This window comes from Geotrypetes seraphini, chromosome 10, assembly GCF_902459505.1.
Source record: "Geotrypetes seraphini chromosome 10, aGeoSer1.1, whole genome shotgun sequence".
In the NCBI taxonomy this organism is placed as follows: Eukaryota; Metazoa; Chordata; class Amphibia; order Gymnophiona; family Dermophiidae; genus Geotrypetes; species Geotrypetes seraphini.
The window spans coordinates 143,020,518-143,043,199 of record NC_047093.1 but is presented as its reverse complement, the minus strand read 5'-3'; the positions used below and the strand labels follow the sequence as shown (position 1 = coordinate 143,043,199).

The following is a 22,682-nucleotide window of genomic DNA, read 5'->3' as shown; positions in this document are numbered from 1 at the left end:
AGGGAGGCGTCGGTGGTGATGACTAGTTGATGAGGAGGCTGATGGAACAGAAGACCTCTGGATAGATTTGAGGATACCAACCACCATTGCAGAGACTGACGAAGAGATGATGTCACAGATATGTGTCGTGAGCAAGGGTCCGACGCTTGGGACCACTGGGTCGCAAGGGTCCATTGAGGAGTGCGCAGGTGAAGACGGGCATGAGGTGTGACATGAACTGTGGATGCCATGTGACCCAAGAGCACCATCATTTGCCTTGCTGAGATGGACGGCAGAGGAAGTACCTGGTGACATAGAGACTGAAGGGTCTGAAGACGATTGGATGGCAGGAAAGCTCTCATGAGGAGTGTATCTAGGATCGCTCCAATGAATTGAAGTCTCTGAGTGGGAATGATATGGGATTTGGGTAGATTGATCTCGAATCCCAGAAGTTGTAGAAACTGGATGGTTTGGTTGGTGGCCAGAAGGACCGCTTGGGCAGAAGTGTCTTTGATCAACCAATCGTCCAGGTAAGGAAATACATGTAGGTGGTGAGAGCGTAGAAAAGCCGCCACCACAATGAGACATTTGGTGAATACCCTTGGAGATGAGGCAAGACCGAAGGGCAGCACCTTGTACTGGTAATGACAATGATTGATCATGAATCGGAGATATGGTCTTGAGGTTACATTGATCGGTATGTGAGTGTAAGCCTCTTTGAGATCGAGGGAGCATAGCCAGTCGTTTTGATTTAGAAGGGGATAAAGGATGGCTAAAGAAAGCATCTTGAATTTTTCTTTTACTAGATGAATGTTGAGATCGCGAAGATCCAGGATGGGTCTGAGATCTCCTGTCTTTTTGGGAACTAGAAAGTAGCGGGAGTAGAATCCCTGCCCCTTTTGATCTAGAGGAACTTCCTCTATAGCGTTCAGAAGGAGGAGGGATTGGACCTCCTGAATAAGGAGGGCTGATTGAGGACTGTTCAAAGCAGACTCTTTTGGCAGGCTTTGAGGTGGGAGAGTCTGAAAGTTGAGAGAGTAGCCGTGGCGGATGATGTTGAGGACCCATTGGTCCGAAGTGATTACTTCCCACCGGCTGAGGAACAGAGAAAGTCGACCTCCTATGGGTTGAGGCAGGAGAGCAGGAATAGGGATACTGGCTATACTGCGGAGAATGAAGTCAAAAGGGCTGTGACTTTTGCTGAGGAGGTTGTTTTACAGCTTGTTGCTGTTGCTGTTGTCTGGGAGGCTGACGTTGCTGTTGTCTCTGACGCCTAGGTTGTTGAGCAGTGGTAGGCAATGGACGGGCTGTGAAACGGCGTTGATAGGCCGACTGCTGCCTGTATGGTCTTGGCGGAGGAGGCTTCTTTTTATTTTTGAGCAGGGTATCCCAGCGCGTCTCATGAGCAGAGAGCTTTTGTGTGGTTGAGTCCATGGAATCCCCAAAGAGCTCATCCCCTAGACATGGGGCATTGGCTAACCGATCTTGATGGTTAACATCAAGCTCGGATACCCGAAGCCAGGCCAAACGACGCATAGCTACTGACATTGCTGTCGCTCTGGATGTAAGTTCAAAAGTGTCATATATGGATCTCACCATAAACTTACGCAATTGGAGAAGAGACGACAAGCATGTGTGAAAAGCGGAATGCTTTCGTGAAGGAAGGTATTTCTCGAAAGAAGCCATGGTGGTAAGGAGATGCTTTAAATAAAAAGAAAAATGAAAAGCATAATTACTAGCCCTATTAGCTAACATAGCATTTTGGTAGAGCCTCTTACCAAATTTATCCATGGCCCTTCCTTCTCTGCCAGGAGGGACAGATGCATATACACTGGCTCCTGAAGTCTTTTTAAGGGTGGATTCGACAAATAAGGATTCATGTGGTAGTTGAGGTTTGTCGAACCCAGGAATGGGAATTACCTTATATAGAGAATCCAGTTTACGTGGGGCCCCTGGGACAGTTAAAGGAGTCTCTAAATTCTTATAGAAAGTTTCCCTCAGGATGTCATGAAGAGGAAGTTTCAAAAATTCCTTTGGAGGCTGATCAAAATCAAGGGCATCCAAAAAAGCTTTAGACTTTTTGGATTCAGCCTCCAAAGGAATGGACAAGGACTCACACATCTCTTTCAAAAAACTAGAAAAAGAGGAAGCGGCCTGTTTGGAGGATGGGTCAGGGACAGCCGAATCCTCCTCCTCTGAGGAACATTCTCCTTCAGAAAGAAAGGGTTCCTCTGAGTCTCCCCACAGATCAGGGTCCCTTACATGGGAAGAATGGTCCCGAGACTCAGGTGTCGACGTTTGCATGTGTCGGGTTTTGCGCATCGACTTACCCGACCTCATCGATACCGTGTCCGGAGAAGTTATCGGACGCACCGGTGCCGAAGTCTGCACCGATTGATGGTGAGCTCTCGGCTCCGGTGCAAGGACTGGCATCGATACCGACGAGGTTAGGTGAAGCGGTACCGAAACAGTGGAAGCGGTTAAAACGGGTTCCACAATCGGTACCGATACAGGTTGTTCAACAACCGGTACCGATGGCTCGGTGCGAACTGGCACCGGAAGGTTCGGTGTCATGATAGCAGGAAGGAGTCGTTCTAATTGTTCCTTCAGCTGCACCTGAAGGATGGCCGTAATGCGGTCATCGAGGGATGGCACCGGTACCGCTTTTTTCTTCTGCGGTACCTGCGGTGCCGCTCGACGCCCCGGAGATGAGGAGCCCGATGTCGAGGGACTCACCTCTATAGGGGCGGAGCGCTTCCGCTGGCGTCGAACCGGCGGCAGGATTGGGCTCACTGCACTCGAGGCCGGAAGACGTTCCAGCGGGGAAGGCTTCTTAGCCGGCTTACCTGACTGTTGGGATGCCGGTGTGGAATCACGCGGCGTCGAAGACGAGGGTGCCGACTGAATCGGTGCCGAAGCCGGAGTCGAAGGAACGGGGTCGGACATCTCGGCACCGAACAACAATCGCTGTTGAATTAAGCGATTTTTTAAAGTTCGTTTTTTCAGAGTAGCACAGCGGGTGCAAGAGGAGGCCTGATGCTCAGGACCCAAACACTGTAAACACCAGTTGTGTGGGTCCGTGAGAGATATAGGCCTAGCACACCGCTGGCACTTTTTAAAACCCGGTTGAGGGGGCATGAAAGGAAAAACGGCTTCCGCCAAATCGAAGGCCGAGGCTTCGATGGTGGCAGAAGGCCCCGCCGGGGAAAACCGAAATTGAAGAAAAAATTGGAAAGATTTTTTTTTTTTTTTAAACAAAATAAAAGAAAGAAAAAAGGCAAATAAGCCAAACGTTTACGCGAGCGGGAAGGCAAGTAGGAAAAAATTTTCAACAGCCGTTGAAAACGCGTCTTCTTAGCTCCGCGGAAACTAAGAAACTGAGGGACCGCGCGCCTCTGTCGGGCGGGAAGGCACTCGCGCGTGCGCGGTGCGGCCGAGCTAGAACTTTCTAAAAAGTTCTTAGAGTGCAATCACTCTAAAATTGTCCGTACCGGGGCTCCGTCGGTGCCGTCACCCATCAGTCAAGAATAGCTGCCTGCTTGTCCTGGGATAAGCTTTCTTAAAAAAGCAGAATGCGGATATCTATTATATTCAAGAAACTCATCTGTCTATAATGGAATCAAAAAAATTGGAAGAAGGTTGGGTGAAACATTGTTTTTTTGCTCCTGCAGTTGGGAAAAAAGCAGGGGTAGCTATTCTTGTTAATAAAAAGTGTTCAGCAAATTTTAAACTAATAGGTTCAGATCCGAAGGGTAGATGGGTGCACGTAGAGATGAGTTTGGGAAATAATACCCTGGCTTTGTTTAATATATATGCCCCTAATTCGAATCAAAATGAATTTTTTTAAGTCATTACAAAGGTTGTTACTCCCACTGGCTGCTTCCAAATTGGTTGTGGTTGGAGATTTTAACGCTGTTATGGATCCATTATTGGATAAAAAACCTTGTAGAAATATAAAATCATTAGGGTTAGATAATTTGGTGCATTCATGTGATTTAAAAGATATTTGGCGTATTCTTCATTTTAATGATTGGGAATTTTCCTTTTGTTCACAGGTTCATAAGTCTTTTTCTAGAATTGATTATATTTTAGTTTCAACTCATTTAGTTCAACAAGTGATTAAAGCTTCCATAGACCCCATTATTTTATCTGATCATGCGGGGTATGGATTGAACTTCAAATGGATCAGCAAGAGTATAGTAGCCCTATTTGGAGATTTGATAATACATTGCTTGTAGATACAAAATTTTTAGACGAATTAAAAATAAAAATTACTGAATTTTTTCAGTATAACTTATCAGATGAAATTTCTATGGAAAATGTTTGGGATGCTTTTAAGGCGACTTTAAGAGGTAATATTTCATATTCTGCTTATGTTAGAAAACAAATTAAAAATCAATATTCTAATTTGGAAAATGAAATTAAAGTTCTGGAGGCTAAACTGATTAATAAATGGGAGCATGATACTTTACAAGATCTTTTAAAAGCAAAAGGTAAATATAATGAATTAGCATCAAAATTGATAAGGAAAGATCTTTTTTCTCAGCAAACTTTATATTATGGAAATTCAAATAAGGCGGGTAGGTTATTAGCTAATTGCCTTAAAGCAAAGAAAAGAAGAACAAAAATTATTGCAATAAAAGATGAGAAAGGTGTGATACATAATAAAATTGAGTGTATTTTAAGTATACTCTTCTGAATCTTATGTTGGTAGGGAAAAGGATGGTTTAGATTTTTTTTAATTTAATTATTGGTTCGAAGGTTCCTGATCATATAAAAAGAAGTTTAGATGATCCAATATCATTAAAAGAATTAGAAACAGCGTTGAAGTCTCTTAGAGTTGGATCCACTCCAGGTGGGGATGGTTTTACAGTAGAATTTTATAAGTCATTTCAAATTATTTTATTACCCAATTGCTAAATTTATTTCAGTCCCAATTATCTAAGGGATGTGTTACAGGTGCTATGGCTGAATCAGTAATAATTGTTTTACCAAAGCCAAATAGAGATCCTACTTTGGTTTCAAATTACAGGCCTATTTCATTAATAAATGTTGAAAGTAAACTTTTGGCTAAGATATTGGCTTTGCGCTTAGCCAAGGCTCTCCCTTTCATTATTGATATGCGTCAAACTGGATTTATTGCGAAAAGACATTCCTCTAATAATACTAGATTGGCTTTTCATATGTTAAATTTATCTAAGGAAGTTGTTGATCCGGCCTTTTCTATTTCTTTAGATGCGGAAAAAGCATTTGATAGAGTTGAATGGTCTTTTATGTATCAAGCATTGGATTGGTTTGGTATTGGTTCAGGATTTATACAAATGATTCAAGCTTTGTATAGCTCCCCTTCTGCAAGATTGTATATTAACAATTTCTCTGATCGTTTTACTTTGCGGAGGGGGTTTAGACAGGGTTGTCCGTTATCTCCTTTGCTTTTTGATATTGTATTAGAACCCTTGTTATTGGCCATTCAACAAGCAAAGGGGATACAGGGTATTATTTTTTCTGAAAGAGAATACAAAGTGTCAGCATATGCAGATGATATATTGCTATATTTGAGAAATCCAGAATCTACCATTCCATGTTTGTTAGAATTGATTGATACTTTTGGAAAATTTTCAGGGTATAAAATAAATTGGAGTAAATCAGAAATTCTTCCTCTTAATGTGTATTATACTAAAGGTTTATTTGATTCTTTTTCTTTTACTTGGAAAGAAGATGGCTTAAAATATTTGGGTATAATGATAAAAAATATTCTGGAAGACACTTTGAAAGAGAACGAAAATAACAGAAATGTGCGAGCTATGGAATCCTTTGCATCTTTCTTGGTGGGGGAAAGTCCAAACGATTAAAATGATGATTTTGCCTGTAGTTTGCTATCAAATGAGTATGATACTAATTTTTTTTCATGGGTCCTTTTCAGTGTTCCCGCTAAGCTGCGCTGGGGTGCGTTGGCGCACAAAATATTACCTCGCAGCACACAAGTTTCTCGTCACAGCGCACACAGTGTAGAGCACAGTTCTTCAACCGCCGGTCCGCAAACAAAATCTTGCCGGTCCGCGAAGGATTCGGTCCCCGCCGCAACGAAAGGCCGGCGTCAGCTGACTTGCAACTTCCTGTTGCAGTCGCTGTGCCGGGACTCCTGCCTTCGCCGGGACTCCTGCCTTCCACCGCGTTTGCCTCCTGCCTTGTCTCCGCACCTCCAGACCAGCAGCGGCAGCTGTGTATGCTTTTAACTTCGGCACAGAGCTGCCCCTAATCAATAGTTTAGCGCGGTTTCATAAGGCAGCCTCGGGGCCTTTGCTAGGCCGGCCCACATCGCATCATCGAAGCGGGCCGGCTATCAAAGGCCCCGAGGCTGCCTCATGAAACCGCGCTAAACTATTGATTAGGGGCAGCTCTGTGCCGAAGTTAAAAGCATACAGAGCTGCCGCTGCTGGTCTGAACTCTTGGGCCGCTGAAGGAGGGCAAAAAGCAGCTGTCCTGGAGGTTTCCCTTCCTCTCGCCTTTACAGGTTCCTTTTTTCCACCTTTTTTTTTTTCCTTCAAACGGCAACGGGCCCCAGCATCGACATCAATCAAGTAAGTTCCACTGTCAATCAAGCGGTTCTGCTCGGCCAAAGCTTCCCCTGTGACATGAGCCACCCTCAGGGGAAAGAAAGTGACCCACAAAGGTGAGGGGAAGGGGGGCAGATGATGGAAGTTGGGGGGGGGGAGAGAGAGAGAGAGAGAGAGAAGGGGCAGATGATGGAATGGAGGAGATGAGAGAGAGAGAGAAGGGGACAGATGATGGAAGTGAGAAGAAGGGAGAGAGAGCAGAAGGCAGATGGATGTCAGTTGAGAAGGGAGAGCAGATGCTGAATGGAAGTGGGGAAAGAACACATACTGGATGGAAGGAGGAGATAAATAAAGGGGGAAGAAAATAGTAAGATAATGGAGGGGTGAGGGAAAGGGGTGACAAGCTGTGTGTAGACACAGTGAAAAGAGGGAAACGGGACTAAATAGTAAGAAAGAATTTAATTTAGATGGAGGCAGAAAATAGAGAAGGAAGACCAGAGAAGAAAAGGGAAGAGAGAGCAGAGAATGATCAGATCTGAGTGGAGGAAATGAGAAGAGAGATATGCTAAAAACCACAGGGGGGAGGGAAGGATAGAGATGCCAGACCATGAGGGGAACAGAAGGAAGATGATGGATGCTAGACCAAATTGGGGGGTGGGGGGGGGGCAGGAGAAGAGATGGCAGGGAAAGACAGACAGTGAATGGAAGGGGCAGATGCTGGACTGAAGAGACAGAGAAGGTTATCATGCTGCTGTACCGGGCCATGGTACGCCCTCACCTGGAGTACTGCGTCCAGCACTGGTACTTTAAGAAGGACACGGTACTACTCGAAAGGATCCAGAGAAGAGCAACTAAAATGGTTAAGGGGCTGGAGGAGTTGCCGTACAGCGAAAGATTAGAGAAACTGGGCCTCTTCTCCCTTGAGCAGAGGAGATTGAGAGGGGACATGATAGAAACATTCAAGGTACTGAAGGGAATAGACTTAGTAGCTAAGGCAGGGAGAACGAGAGGGCACTCTCTAAAGTTGAAAGGGGATAGATTCCATACAAACGTAAGGAAGTTCTGTGGTAGAAAGCAACATATTTATTTGGCTCATAACTTGCTGGCGCCCGATATTTTTAGCTCACAGTGAAAAAAGTTTGCTCACAACACCCGCCCGCTTAGAGGGAACACTGGTCCTTTTATAAAAAACTTAAAGGTATTCTTACAAAATTTGTTTGGCTGGGTAAAAGACCTAGAATCGCTTTAGTATCTCTACAAAAGCCAATTGAGGAGGGTGGGGTCAAATTTTTATAGGTATCATCAAGCCTATATTTTACGCCAGGGTATGTATTGGATCCTCCCAGAACTCTTTAATAATGCTCCAGATTAGTTATAAGTAGTGCCTCACACAACGAACTTAATTCGTTCCAGGAGCAAGTTTGTTATGCGAAAAGTTTGTTATGTGAAACGCGTTAAGCGCAGTGACTAACGACTGCCTGCAGTGCCTGCGCGGAAGGATGCAATACATCGGCAGCGATCGTGGAAGCTCGGGCGACTTCGTTGTGTGAAACGAAGTTCGTTGTATGAATCATGAAATGAAGTTCGTTGTGTGCAGCGTTCGCTGTGCGAGGCGTTCTTTATGCGAGGCACCACTGTACTTGGAATGGCTCAGGGAGGAGGAAGGCAGCGTCGGTGCCGAGCACCGAAGAAGGCAGGCAGCAGCAAGGAGGAAACCAGGCTCGGTGAAGCGGTGAGAGTTCGCTCCGCCCCCCCCCCACCGCATCAGAGGCAGTGCCGGACTCCCCCTTAAGGGGGAGGGGCCAACGGCGACCAGCCGTTCGGCAAAGAGCGCCTTTGCGAAGGGCCAAGTTACTACACCCAGGAGCACCAGGGAAAGACTGAAAGGTACGGAAGAAGCAGGGGCAGAAGGACGAACACACACAAGCAACAGTAAGGTAAGGTAGAGCAAAGACAGCACACACAAGAAGAAGGCAGTAAGGCAGCACACACAAGAAGGCGGCAGTAAGGCAAGAAGCAGGCGCAGAAAGAGGCAGGCACACAAGGAACAAACACACAAACAAAGTATAGTAAGGTAGAGCGAAGGCAGCACACACAAGAAGGCGCAGAAGGAAGCAGGCACACAAGGAACACGTAATCTTAAGTGTTATCTTAAAGTAGGAACGACTATGGAAGCAGAGGGAAACCAGAAGATGAGCTTTCCAGTGTTCTGCACCGACAGTCATATGTATGACTACCTCCCCTCGGGGAGACAGTCGTATGTATGCGGTCGGTGTCAGGAGTTGGAAAGCTTGAAGAAGGAAGTCAAGCGACTAGAGGACAAGATACAGGAGCTAGAAGGAAGACCCAATCAGGACAGCTGAAGACTTCATGAGCGAGAGACACATCGAGGAGGAAGTCAGGGAACTTGAGAAATTCATTGAGGAAGCATACAAGAAGAGGGTGGAAGAGAACGAACTTCAGATGAAAGAAGAAGTTACACCAACATCGAAGGGAGAACAAGAAGCAGAAGACCTCAAAGAAGACACCCACAGAGGAAAAACACACGAGGGAGAGAAATTGGCCAATCGATGCCCGGAGGAAGAAAGAGCAAAGCACACCGAGGACATTGACCCGAGACCGAAGCGAACATTGAAGAAGGGAAAGTCAGCGATCCTAGTGGGGGACTCGATCCTGAGGCATGTGGACAGCCACATAGCAGGAGGGAGAGAGGATCGACTGGTGACCTGCCTCCCAGGAGCGAGAACCAAGGACATCGTGGACAAAATTGGAAAGATCCTGGAAGGAGCAGAGACGGAAGAGACCACAGTAATGATCCACATCGGGAAGAATGATGTCAGCAGGAGGGACTACAGAAGAAGCACGCTGATAGAACAGTTCAAGATTTTGGGAAGGAAGCTGAAAATGAGGACCCAGAAGATAGCGTTCTCAGAGATCCTACCGGTACCGAGGGCAGATGTAAAAAGGCAAGATGAACTACAATCAATAAATGCGTGGATGAGGAGATGGTGTGAGAAAGAAGGATTCCACTTCGTGAGGAACTGGACGATGTTCTGGTGCAAGTGCAAGCTCTACAGGAGAGATGGATTGCATCTGAGCGTGGCGGGAACTAGACTTCTAGCAAACAACGTCAAGAGAGGAATAGAACAGGCTTTAAACTAAGAAGAAGGGGAAAGCCGACAGTCGACCAAGCGTTGATGGTTCAGAAGAAGGTATCCTGTAAAGATACTAAGGGGAAAAAAGGCTGGGAAGAAACAAGGGACAAATTACAGGAGTCGACTAACCAAGAAGAGGAGGGTAGAAAGATTGTAGCCAAAGAGAAGAATCTAAAGACCGAAGCACAGGGAAAGGAAATGAAGGCAACAAAATTCCAGGAGCTAAATTGCATATATACTAATGCAAGGAGCCTAAGAAACAAAATGGGGGAATTAGAAGCCATGGCCATTGCATAGGACATAGACATCATTGGAATCTCTGAAACATGGTGGAATGAGGAAAGCAAATGAGATACAGCACTGCCGGGGTACAAGCTCTATCGCCAGGACAGGTCAGGACAGAAAGGCGGTGGAATAGCACTATACATAAAAGAAAGCATACAATTGACGAGAATGGAGCAGAGACGGCCAACAAGCTAGAATCACTATGGGTTAAAATGCCAGGAAGGAAAGGGCCTGAAATAAAGATAGGCCTATACTATCGTCCACCCGGACAAACCGGAGATATCGATGAAGAAATGGAAGCCGAGATGAAGCGAGAATGCAAAAGCAGTAACATGGTTATTATGGGAGACTTCAACTACCCTGGGATAGACTGGAGTCTTGGAAGCTCAAGATGCACTAGGGAGACAGAATTTCTGGAGGCTGTACAAGATTGCTTCTTGGAGCAGCTTGTTAGAAAACCAACGAGAGGAAATGCCACTCTGGACCTAATCCTAAATGGACTAAGGAAGTGGAAAGGAAGTGGAAGTAGTGGGACCGTTGGGAAACAGCGATCATAATATGATCAAGTTCAAGGTGGAACTAGGAATACTGAAAGGAAAGAGAACCATAGCGACAACTTTTAACTTCAGGAAGGGAAACTATGAAGCAATGAGGGGAATGGTAAAGAAGAAACTTAGGAACACTTCCAAAAAATGGCAGACGGTGGAACATGCCTTGTCCTTTTTCAAGGACACGGTGAACGAGGCGCAAAATCTGTATATCCCCAGATTCAGAAAAGGGTGCAACAAGAGTCGAACAAAAGACCCGGCGTGGATAACTAAAATAGTGAAGGAAGCGATAGGCAATAAGAAAAATTCATTCAGAAAATGGAAAAAGGACAATTCTGTACCGCTATTGATCTTTCCATTCTATATATATATGACATACTGAATTCCACCAAAAATTAAAATTAAGCCTACTATGATCTTTCTAATTATTAGTAATATGTTGGATGGCAACTCCAGTCAAAATCAAGACTCGCAAACTGGTGCACTCGTAAATCGAGGTACCACTGTACATCCAAAGATTTAGTGCGCTTTCAAAAAGTCAAGAGATTCATTTCAGAAGAAAACATTAAATAAAAATAATTATATAAGACATCTGACCTTCAAAAATTTCTTTTTTTTAATTCTTTATTCATTTTTCAAACTTACAACAAGTGCACAAAAGAACCATATGAAAGACATTCATACAACACTTGAACATTCTACAATAATATCATACACATATAAATTAATTAAATTCCCTCTCAGGGATATTTGGAGTATTGAGATTGGACAGACAATTTCTGCGTCTCAATGGCCACGATTTTGGTCCTGGAGATTAAGGTCTACAAGGTCAGCATCTATGAGTCAAACGTGGATGTTTTTGTTACATCGAGTTTTATGGACCCCTACGCGTTTACAAAAGATAGATAGCACTAGATCCAATAGATTGTAGATTAGAAGTAGGGACGTTAGATCATTTAATTTTTTTTGTCCCTGCGTAAATGCTTTTTGGAAACTAATTTGGCCCCAAATTAATAAATTATTGAAAACCATGTAGGACTCTCATATGACACTATATTATTTGGTACAGCAATGAGAAAGAGTCCGATTTCTGCAAATAATAACAAGTTATTATTAATATTGACAGGGGTCGCCATGCAACAAATTACTCAAAATTGGAAGGATTATACTAAATTAAATTATACATTTTGGTGGAACTCAGTTTGTCATATATATAAAATGGAAAAGGTATTAGCGTTACAACAAGGGAATCTTCATAATTTCAAAAAAATTTGGGAACCATTGACTAATTATTCTAATGATCAGATATCTTAGCACATTGGTAGTAGATATATAGGGGTGGGATGGGGAATGTATATCATATGGAAATAGGGAATTTGACAAAAGGGGGGGATTTATTTTATATTATAAGAAGATTTGTTGGTAAATACAAGTGTCATATGATAATTGATTATAATATGTTTAATTCACTTGTTGTAAGAATTCAAAAATGAATAAATAAAATCTTAAATTCCCTGAAGCGGAGAAACTGTTTACAGGAGAAATAGAGGACAGCCTCACCACAGTTGAAGTGAACTTAGATCAGATATACTACCAGATCGACAAACTTAAAAGTGACAAATCCCCTGGACCGGATGAAATTCACCCGAGAGTCTTGAAGGAATTGAAGGTTGAAATCGGAGAGTTATTGCAAAAACTTGCAAACCTGTCAATCAGAACTGGTCAGATACCAGACGACTGGAGGAAAGCGAACATCACGCCAATTTTCAAAAAAGGATCGAGAGGAGAACCGGTCAACTATAGACCTGTGAGTCTTACGTCTGTCCCCGGCAAGATGATTGAATCATTGATCAAGGATAGCATAGTTCAGCACTTGGACACACACGACTTGATGAAACCCAGTCAACATGGATTCAGGAAAGGGAAATCGTGTTTGACGAATTTACTCCAATTCTTTGAGACCGTGAACAAGCAAATTGATAGTGGAAAGCCGGTGGACATAATATACTTGGACTTCCAGAAAGCATTTGACAAAGTTCCACATGAAAGACTTCTCAGGAAACTACAAAGCCATGGCATAGAGGGAGATATACAAAGATGGATAGGCAAATGGCTGGAAAATAGGAAGCAGAGAGTGGGCATAAATGGGAAGTTCTCCGACTGGGAGAAAGTGACTAGTGGTGTACCCCAGGGCTCGGTACTTGGGCCGATCCTTTTTAATATTTATATCAATGACCTGGAAAACGGAACATCCAGTGAGATCATCAAGTTTGCAGACGACACAAAACTCCGGGCAATCAGATCGCAGGAGGACAGTGAGGAACTCCAGAGCGATTTGTGTCGGTTAGAAAACTGGGCGGAGAAATGGCAGATGAAGTTCAATGTGGAGAAATGCAAGGTAATGCATTTAGGCAGTAAAAATAAGGAATACGAGTACAGAATGTCAGGTGCAACTCTGGGAAAAAGTGAACAAGAAAGGGATCTGGGTGTACTGATAGATAGGACCCTAAAGCCGTCGGCACAATGCGCGGCAGCGGCAAATAAGGCAAATAGAATGTTGGGCATGATAAAGAAAGGAATCTCGAGTAGATCGGAGAAAGTTATAATGCCGCTTTATAGGGCAATGGTCAGACCCCACTTGGAATACTGCGTCCAACATTGGTCTCCCTACCTAAAGAAGGATATAAAACTGCTGGAGAGGGTGCAGAGGCGAGCAACTAAACTAGTGAAGGGTATGGAGAAACTGGAATATGAAGATCGACTTAAAACACTGGGATTGTTCTCCCTTGAGAAAAGGAGACTGCGTGGGGATATGATCGAGACCTTCAAAATACTGAAAGGAATCGACAAAATAGAGCAGAGAAGATTATTTACATTGTCCAATTTGACACGGACAAGAGGACATAAAATGAAGCTAAGGGGGGGCAAGTTCAGGACTAATATCAGGAAGTTCTGCTTCACACAGAGAGTGGTTGACATCTGGAATACTCTCCCAGGGGAGATTATTGCAGAATCGACAGTCCTAGGCTTCAAGGGCAAACTAGATGCATATCTCCTTGAGAGAGGCATATAGAGATATGGTTGGCTATAGGGTAAGCCAGGTGTATACCTGGCAGGGCCTCCGCGTGTGCGGATCACCGGACTTGATGGACCGAAGGTCTGATCCGGAGATGGCGCTTCTTATGTTCTCTCCCCGCCCACCACCCTATATTAAGAACATAAGCAATGCCTCTGCTGGGTCAGACCTGAGGTCCATCACGCCCAGCAGTCCGCTCACGCGGCGGCCCAACAGGTCCAGGACCTGTGCAGTAAACCTCTATCTATACCCTTCTATCCCCTTTTCCAGCAGGAAATTGTCCAATCCTTTCTTAATCCCCAGTACTGTACTCTGCCCTATAACGTCCTCTGGAAGCGCATTCCAGGTGTCCACCACACGTTGGGTAAAGAAGAACTTCCTAGCATTCATTTTGAATCTGTCCCCTTTCAACTTTTCCAAAAGCCCTCTTGTTTTTTTATTTTCTGAAAGTTTGAAGAATCTGTCCCTCTCTACTCTCTCTATGCCCTTCATGATCTTATAAGTCTCTATCATATCCCCTCTAAGTCTCCTCTTCTCCAGGGAAAAGAGACCCAGTTTCTCCAATCTCTCAGCGTATGAAAGGCTTTCCAACCCCTTAATCAGTCTTGTCGCTCTCCTCTGAACTCTCTTGAGTAACGCCATATCCTTCTTAAGGTACGGTGACCAATACTGGACGCAGTATTCAAGATGTGGACACACCATTGCCCGGTGCAGTGGCAGGATAACTTCTTTCGTTCTGGTTGTAATACCCTTCTTGATTATACCTAGCATTCTATTCGCTCTCTTAGCGGCCGCTGCGCACTGTGCCGTCGGCTTCATAGTCATGTCCACCATTACCCCCAAGTCCCTTTCTTGGGTACTCTCAGTCAATAACATCCCTCCCATCGTATAATTGTACCTCGGGTTTCTGCTTCCCACATGCAATACTTTACACTTCTCAACATTGAACTTCATCTGCCATCTCTCTGCCCATTCCCCTAGTTTGTCCAAGTCCCTTTGCAATTCTTCGCATTCCTCCTTCGTCCGAGCTCCTTTAAATAGTTTGGTGTCGTCCGCAAATTTTATTATCTCACACTTCGTTCCTGTTTCTAGATCATTTATGAATATATTAAAAAGCAGCGGCCCGAGCACCGAGCCCTGCGAAACACCACTCGTGACCTTCCTCCAGTCCGAGTAGTTGCCCTTCACTCCTACCCTCTGTTTCCTACCCTCTAACCAGTTTCTGATCAATCTATGCACATCTCCGTCCACCCCATGGTCTTCAGTTTCCGGAGTAGACGTTCATGAGGCACCTTGTCAAAGGCTTTCTGGAAATCTAGGTATATGATATCTATGGGTCTCCTCTGTCCATCTGTTTGTTAATTCCCTCGAAGAAGTGCAATAAGTTAGTCAGGCACGATCTTCCCCTGCAGAAACCATGTTGGCTGGATATCAGAAGTTCGTTTATTTCAAAATGTTCATCGATGTTTTCTTTTATCAGTGCTTCCGCCATTTTCCCCGGAACCGAGGTCAGACTCACCGGTCTATAGTTTCCCGGGTCACCTCTTGATCCCTTTTTAAAGATGGGCGTAACGTTGGATATCTTCCAATCCTCCGGGATCACACCTGTTTTCAGATAGGTTGCAAATTTGCTGTAGTAGTTCTGCTATTTCCTCCTTTAGTTCCTTCAGAACCCTTGGATGGATTCCATCCGGACCTGGGGATTAGTCAGTTTTTAGTTTTTCTATCTGCCTGCGCACATCATCGAGGCTCACTTCCATGGATGTTAACTTTTGTGCTTGATTTCCATTGAAGATTTGTTCGGGTTCCGGTATGTTGGTTGTGTCTTCGCTTGTAAATACAGACGAAAAGAACATGTTAAGTCTTTCCGTGACCTCTTTCTCTTCCTTCATTGCTCCCTTCCGGTCTCCGTCGTCCAGCGGTCCCACCTCCTCCCTAGCCGGCTGTTTCCCTTTAACATATCTAAAGAACGGTTTGAAATTTCGTGCTTCCCTGGCTAGTCTCTCTTCATACTCTCTTTTGGCTTTTCGAACCACACGGTGACATTCTTTTTGATACTTCCTGTGCTCTTTCCAGTTTCCCTCAGATTGGAAATTATAAAAATTTTATTAAAATATGGGAGCCATTAATATCTTTCTGTCATGATTAGATGCCATTTTTCTATTAATTATACACCATTTAGTATTGGGTGGGGGGAGGGTTTCAAATATATGATCTTATAATGAATAGAGGGATTTGAGGGAGGGTGGGGTGAGGGTTACATTTCTACTTATAAGTTATAATGATAAGATGTTCAAGTGCTCAGACTAATTGTGTTTATTATGAATATTTGTACACTTGATGAAAGTTTTAAAATGAATAAAGAATTAAAAAAAAAAAAAAAACCATATAAATTTGTAATCCTTTAAAAATGATTCTCATATACGGACCATATTCCATGTATTTGAGAGTCATTTGTAAAGGATTACAAATTTATATGGTTTTTTTAATAAAGATGCCTGTCCTTGTACATTTCCATCTGCAGTTTCTTTCTCGTTTTTGGTGCTCTTTTACTGCAGACTCATTAGATTTTTCTTTGTTCTGCTTTGTGAAATGCAAGCATGTCAACATGACAGCAGGCTCCAACATCCCGCCATCTACCAAGTGTTCATCTGTTCTAAAGGCTAGATTCACTAACCCCCGATTCTGTCTCCGATCCATTTCCGACTGCATGCAGGCCGACGAATTTACAAAAGGCCTGCATGCAAATGGGGATGATCGTTGATACGCCCCCCACCCATGGGACAGATCGCTAGAGAGCGATCCTGGAGCATGCACAGACCCTGACAGGAGAAGCAGCCTCCTGTCACTGCTGTCAGGGCTTCTGCTGGCTTTTTTATTTTTAATCGGGCAGATAGTTTGCGTGTATTATACATGCAAAATAACTGCTCGGTTAAAAATAAAAAAGCCCCCCCCACCCCCGAAGTGCCTCCTCCTTCCCCAAACCTCTAAAAAAAAATACCCCCCTCGCGCCAATGCCCCGCTGAACAAAAGGCAGGAGAGATGCCAACTCAAACCTGTCCTGAGCGGGCCCGTCCCATCTCCCTCCCTGTAGCCGTACAGTGAGAGATTAGAGAAACTGGGCTGCTTCTCCCTTGAAAAGAGGAGACAGAGGGGACATAATCGAAACATTCAAGATAATGAAGGGAATAGACTTAGTAGATAAAGACAGGTTGTTCACCCTCTCCAAGGTAGAGAGAACGAGAGGGCACTCTCTAAAGTTAAAAGGGGATATATTCCGTACAAACGTAAGGAAATTCTTCTTCACCCAGAGAGTGGTAGAAAACTGGAACGCTCTTCCGGAGGCTGTTATAGGGGAAATCACCCTCCAGGGATACAAGACAAAGTTAGACAAGTTCCTACTGAACTAGAACGTACGCAGGTAAGGCTAGTCTCTGTTAGGGTACTGGTCTCTGACCTAAGGGACTGCTGGGCATGAGTGGACTGCTGGGCATGATGGACCACTGGTCTGACCCAGCAGCGACAATTCTTATGTTCTTAAGCTAGGCAGGCCAGATGGCCAGGCCCAGCCCACCCCCTCCCCGTATCTTGAAAAATTGTCCCTTCTGCTTCTCCAGCCTCCTGCGCAGCAATGATGGCCTTAGGCCACGCCCTGATGCAGACTCTTCCCTGAGGAAGTCCCTGATTGGCTAAGGAGCCCGAGGCGCCTCAGCCAATCAGGGCCTTAGGCCTTCCCCAGGCATCAGATGATGCACTGGGGCATGGTCTAAGGCCGGTATTGAGTAGCGGCTCGGCAGAGCAGGAGGATTTTGCGCTTCTTCCTGCTCCCGAAGATCAGATCACTGGAGGCCTAAGGAGCAGGAGGGACTGGGCACCCCTTCGGCTCCCAACGTTTTTAAAGGTACAGGGAGGGGGGTGGATCCGGCCGGCCAGGCCCGACCAGGGGTTGGCCTGTCAGGGGTGCGGGCCGTGTTGGTGACAGGCCTATGGAGGAGGAGGGGGAGTGTTGGGCTGGGGGGCGAGCAATTTTTTACTCTCCTGATCTCTGCCACACTTCTCCGCAGTGCGGCCCCACTTTAAAACCATGGGCTCGCACTGCGGGGAAGGGCGGCAGAGAGCAGGAGAGTCGGGGGGAGGCAGAGAAAGAAGAGCTGGGGCAGAGCAGTTTTTCACACAAGTGACTGGTCCTCACCAGTCGCTTGTTCTTGACTGGCCAGCCAGTTGGTGTGTAGGGAAAAAAGTGTAATCGCGTCCTTCCTGCTTTGCATGCTGATTCCCCTCATTTGCATGTACGGATCGGGATGGAATCGCTACACAGGTTAGTGAATCCGGTCGGAGGGAAATCGGGTCGCAAAGGGCTCGCAAACCGATCGGTACATGATCGGTTTGCTTAGTGAATCTAGTCCTAAGTAGCTAAATCAGTGGTTAGTGGCTTGGTCACTCCCATCTAAGTCATAGCTTCTTCTGACTCACATACTGTGGGAAGTATTGTGAGTAGCAGAACCTGTCTAAGAATGGCACAAATACTCACGCTCTCATCATCCGCATTCAGTGAGAAGGTTATGCTTGCCGTCCTGTCGAAGGGGGCACTGAAAGATAGAGAGGTTGACAATTCTTATGTTCATAGTTTGCTATAAAACCCCAAAGTGACTGTAATAACAGAGGAAGTCCATTTTGGGAAGCTGAAAGCAGCGATATGAATGAGCCAGAATTTCTATTAATAAACACAAGTCTTTTGGGTTGGGTTTTTTGTGGGGGATGGACTACCAAAATCACTGTCATATTCAATATTTAATCACGGCCAAGCAAGCTTGGTCTCTAACAGACTGCTTTTCCCCCTGCCCTGCACGTCAGAGATGGCGGTACTTTTTGCTGGGAACTTTTCCTCTTAGGGATACAATATGCAACTCCCAATTGTATCAGCCATGGATCTGTTCTCAAACAGCTGCTTTCAGCACCTTCCCACCACCCCTCTACTGAACTGCTGCTTTGTGACCATCCAGCAAACACCTGGAACATAATCTCAATAAAGGTGACTAGAGAGGGAGCATGACATGAGAGGCAATCAACTTTACTAGGCCACAAATGGAAGAGGAGAGAGAAGCAGCAGGATTATAACAGACTGAGGGAGACAAGAAGTCAAGGCAGATGAAACCACATAAGGACTAATCATCAGGAAGGGGATTCTGGTTTGTGCCCCTCTGCAAATTTATGAAATGCCGATCATGGATTGCTCTGTTCTACATAAGCACCCATGGCAAGTATTCAAATCGCTCTGTCTCTGTGCATGTCAGGGTTAGGGAGGCATGAACGGCCTGAAAACCTAACTGGGAGACTTGAGAAGCACTGGAATAAGTGACAAGGAGTCATCCCATGAACCTGCCTGTGAAGAAAGCGTCACTGCATACGATGATACATCAGTTCTGACCCAATTCCAAGCATGTACATCCCTCACTGATTCTGTGATTATTGGGCCTTGCGATCCTTAAGGACTAGGTGCCGTCCTGTGTGCTAGTCTCCCTTTCCAGTTGCTATTTAGACTTTGCATTCTCCACTCCTTCCCAGCCACAATGTATAGTAACAGGAGGATCTAATTAAAAGCACAGAACATGCGGCATGCACCTGACTCCTTGGACAGCTCTGCACACACAAATCAAGTGGGAACTGAACCCATGAATCCTGTGATTATGAAGTCAATGCTTCTCCTCTGGTTCCTTGAGGTTTCCCCACCTGCTTCTTCATTGAAAAGCATGTGGACTCAATACAAGAGACCATGATCCTTCTCCCAGTTCAAACAACAGTGGTGACAGTCAATGAAGTTAAGGAAAGGGAATGGGATTTGATAGACTGCCTGCTTATGGTTACAATCAATCAAAGCAGTTTCTGTATTATGTGCAGATACTTCTTTTGTACTTAGGGCAATGGAAAGTTATACTTAACCCTTTCAGGACCAAGGGACATATTTGTCCCATAACTTTAAAATCCTATAAATTTTGATTGGGATAGTCTACAGTTCTAAATTTGATATGTACGGATTCCATATGATACTGCCTTTATGTAAACAAACTGGTTCCGACATTCATTCATTAGCGTCGTTGCCAGATTGACGAGAAGATTCATTTGCCACACTGTCCATAAGCCAGAAGTGTGATTTAAAAAAAAAAAAAATAATGATATTTCACAAAAAAAAATCAATTTTTTGGCATCTGCAAGCCCTTTTTACCATAAAAATGTTGTCAAAACCACAAAAATTGGCCTACGATCCTTATGGTCCTGAAAGGGTTAAAAAGGGGTCACTGTCCAGGAGTCAACCAAGATCAAGAAATAGAGAAGGCTCATCACCATCCTGAAAGACTCTCATTAAACAAATGAGTTGGAATGAAGCAGGAGAGGTGGGCTCGAGAAGCTGAAGTTGTGAAGCCCATACTCAAGAATATTTCATCTAATCCTCGGCTATCTCCTTCTGTCTCAGCTCTAATTCTCAGCTGTCGCTGTTTGTCCCTTGGGCTAGTCCATTTCTTTCCCTGTAATCTTTGGCTCTGTCATTGACTCACTATGGGCTAGATTCATCAACCTGCCCATCTGCCTGCACAGATCGCTGTTGTGTGATCCGCGGGCTAGTGCAGACCATCTGTAGATGGTCTGCACATGCCCGTCCCAGCCTGGACTTTTTATTTAACTTTTTAAACTTTAGTTTTTAGCCCTGTGAGCCTGTGGTTTTAACCCGCTTTAAACCCGCAGGTTAAAACCACGGGCTCGCAGAGCGGGAAAGGGCAGGAGAGATTCGGGGAAGGGCAGGAGAACGGCGATGCAGCAGGTGAGATTCGGGGAAGATCAAGGCAGCAGGGTGAGTAGCAGAAGCTGGGCAGAGCAGGGCGGCATTTTGGGGGAAGATCGGGCCAGAGCAGGAGACAGAAGCTGGGCAGAGCAGGGCAGCATTCGGGGCGAGCAGGAAGGAGAGATTGCAGAGCAGAAGGCAGAGAGCAGGGCTTCCAGTCGGAAAGACATTATCGACTGGTCCCCAGCTGTTGCTTCTTCAGTTGATCGGCCAGCCGGTCGGATGTGAAATCAGGTGTTGTGAATCGCGTCCCTGCTTACTTTGCATGCGTTTCACCTCATTTGCATGCACAGATTCGAAACGGATCGCAGGAGAGGTAAGTGAATCAGGCTGGAGGGAAATTTGATCGTAAAGGGGTCGCAAACCGATCAGTACACAATCGGTTTGCTTTGTGAATCTGGCCCTATCTCCTTTGCATTTAGCATATCTTTTTTATATGGTTCCCCCAGACCAGTCAAGATGGAGACAGAATTACTGGTTTGATGACATCATTCTACATCAGCCAGCCAGTGTTTGTAAAGTAAAGCAGACTACCAATGTTTCAATACAAAGTGTGGATAAAATGTTGGAAAAAAATTAATAATAGGGATGGAGGGAGGGGAGGGTAAGGATTTCTTTTAAGTTAATAGAGGATAAGGATAAGTTTTTCAAGTGTTTAACTAAGTGTTGTTTCTTATAATTCTTGTACACTTTATGAGAGGGTAAAATGAATTAAGCAAAATTGTGTTGGGAGAGGATGGGTTATGGGTATATATATATAGGTCTGCCTGAAACAAGTTTATTTATTTAAGTTTCAAGTTTATTTAAAAATTTGATTTGATCGCAATATCATTTAATCTTTTTTTGTCCCTATATTATGTTATTTTGGAATTCAATTTGGACTCAAGTTAACTGTCTTCTAGAGAACCATGTTGCGTTATCCTATGACACCGTTTTGTTTGGTATATCTATGAGGAAAAAAAGTCAAATTTCGTCTTGTAATAATAAACTTTTGTTAAGAATGACAGGAGTTGCCATTCAGCATATTACCAACAATTGGAAAAACTACTCTAATCTTAACTATACATTTTGGTGGAATTCAGTATGCCATATTTATAAGATGGAAAGAGCTATTGCTACGCAAAAAGGGACTTACAATAAGTTTATAAAGATCTGGGGACCAATGGAAAAGTATTGTAATGAGTAGACATAATTTTTTAAAGGGAGATTATATTTACACATTGGGGGGTGGGGGGGGCGATATAATTTTTATTTGAAAGTTTGTTTTACTTACTTTAAGAAGGGTGGGAGGGAGGGGATTTCTATTTTTGTTTATGAGGATTTGATTAAGAATTTTAAGTGCTGTATTGAAATTATAATGGATATATTTATGTACACTTACTGTCTGTTTTAAAATGACTCAAGAAATTTAGTTACTTTAAGAAGGGTTGGGGGTGGGGATGTATATTTTTGTTCTAGATGATATGATTAAGAATTTCAAGTGTTATATTGAAAATTTAATGAATATTTTATTGTACACTTGTTTAAGATTTAAAATGAATAAAGAATTTAAAACAAAGCAATATCATATTCCAATACGAATTACAAATAATAGTAAAAACAGGGTTTAATAAAACACACACATACTTTAAAACTGTGACACTATATGAAACAAGAGGATGGGTTTAACTAAAATGAAAAAAAAGGAGAACATAGAGGTTAAGACAATAGGACAGGGAATTGTTACCCACTCAATTTTCATTTAAAGGATTTTAGTCCCCTATAGAATATTTGAGTTTTATAGAATTCAAGCAACTCAGTTGAAAGCGTCCTTAAGAGCCAGCTTTTTAAAAGACCTTTGAACTTACTAAGCGATTTTTCTTCCCTAATATAAATTGAAAGCGAATTCCAAGTTTGAGGTGCCGTAACATAGAAGATCGTGTCCCTCCAAGTGTAAATAAATCTTAATGAACGGAATGAGAGGAGAGATTTCTCCTCAGATCTTAAAGATCTTGTAGGAGCATATGGGATTAGAAGTCTTTCTTTTTTTTTATAATTCTTTATTCATTTTCATATTTTACATGAAGTGTACAAAATATTGAGTTACAACTAATGAATACACAATATCACTTTTATATCTATTACATAATATTCTGAACAAATTTTTTTATCCCCTCTCCCACCCCCCACCCTTCAAGTACTTTCCAATCACCTTATACATATTGTATACCATATTATATCATGTTATGTAAAATTATTTTCACT

At 43.8% G+C, this 22,682-nt stretch overlaps 1 protein-coding gene across 2 annotated transcripts in view; it reads right to left on the bottom strand.

Moving 5' to 3' along the window:
- The window catches only part of PPP6R1 (protein phosphatase 6 regulatory subunit 1), a 178,414-nt gene that overhangs the window by 71,526 nt on the left and 84,206 nt on the right, over nt 1-22,682 (bottom strand). For both annotated transcript variants that reach the window (XM_033960861.1, XM_033960863.1), the window contains exon 16: nt 18,132-18,189. In XM_033960861.1, the coding sequence (XP_033816752.1) occupies nt 18,132-18,189 (58 nt within the window). The remainder of the gene's footprint in view (nt 1-18,131; nt 18,190-22,682) is intronic.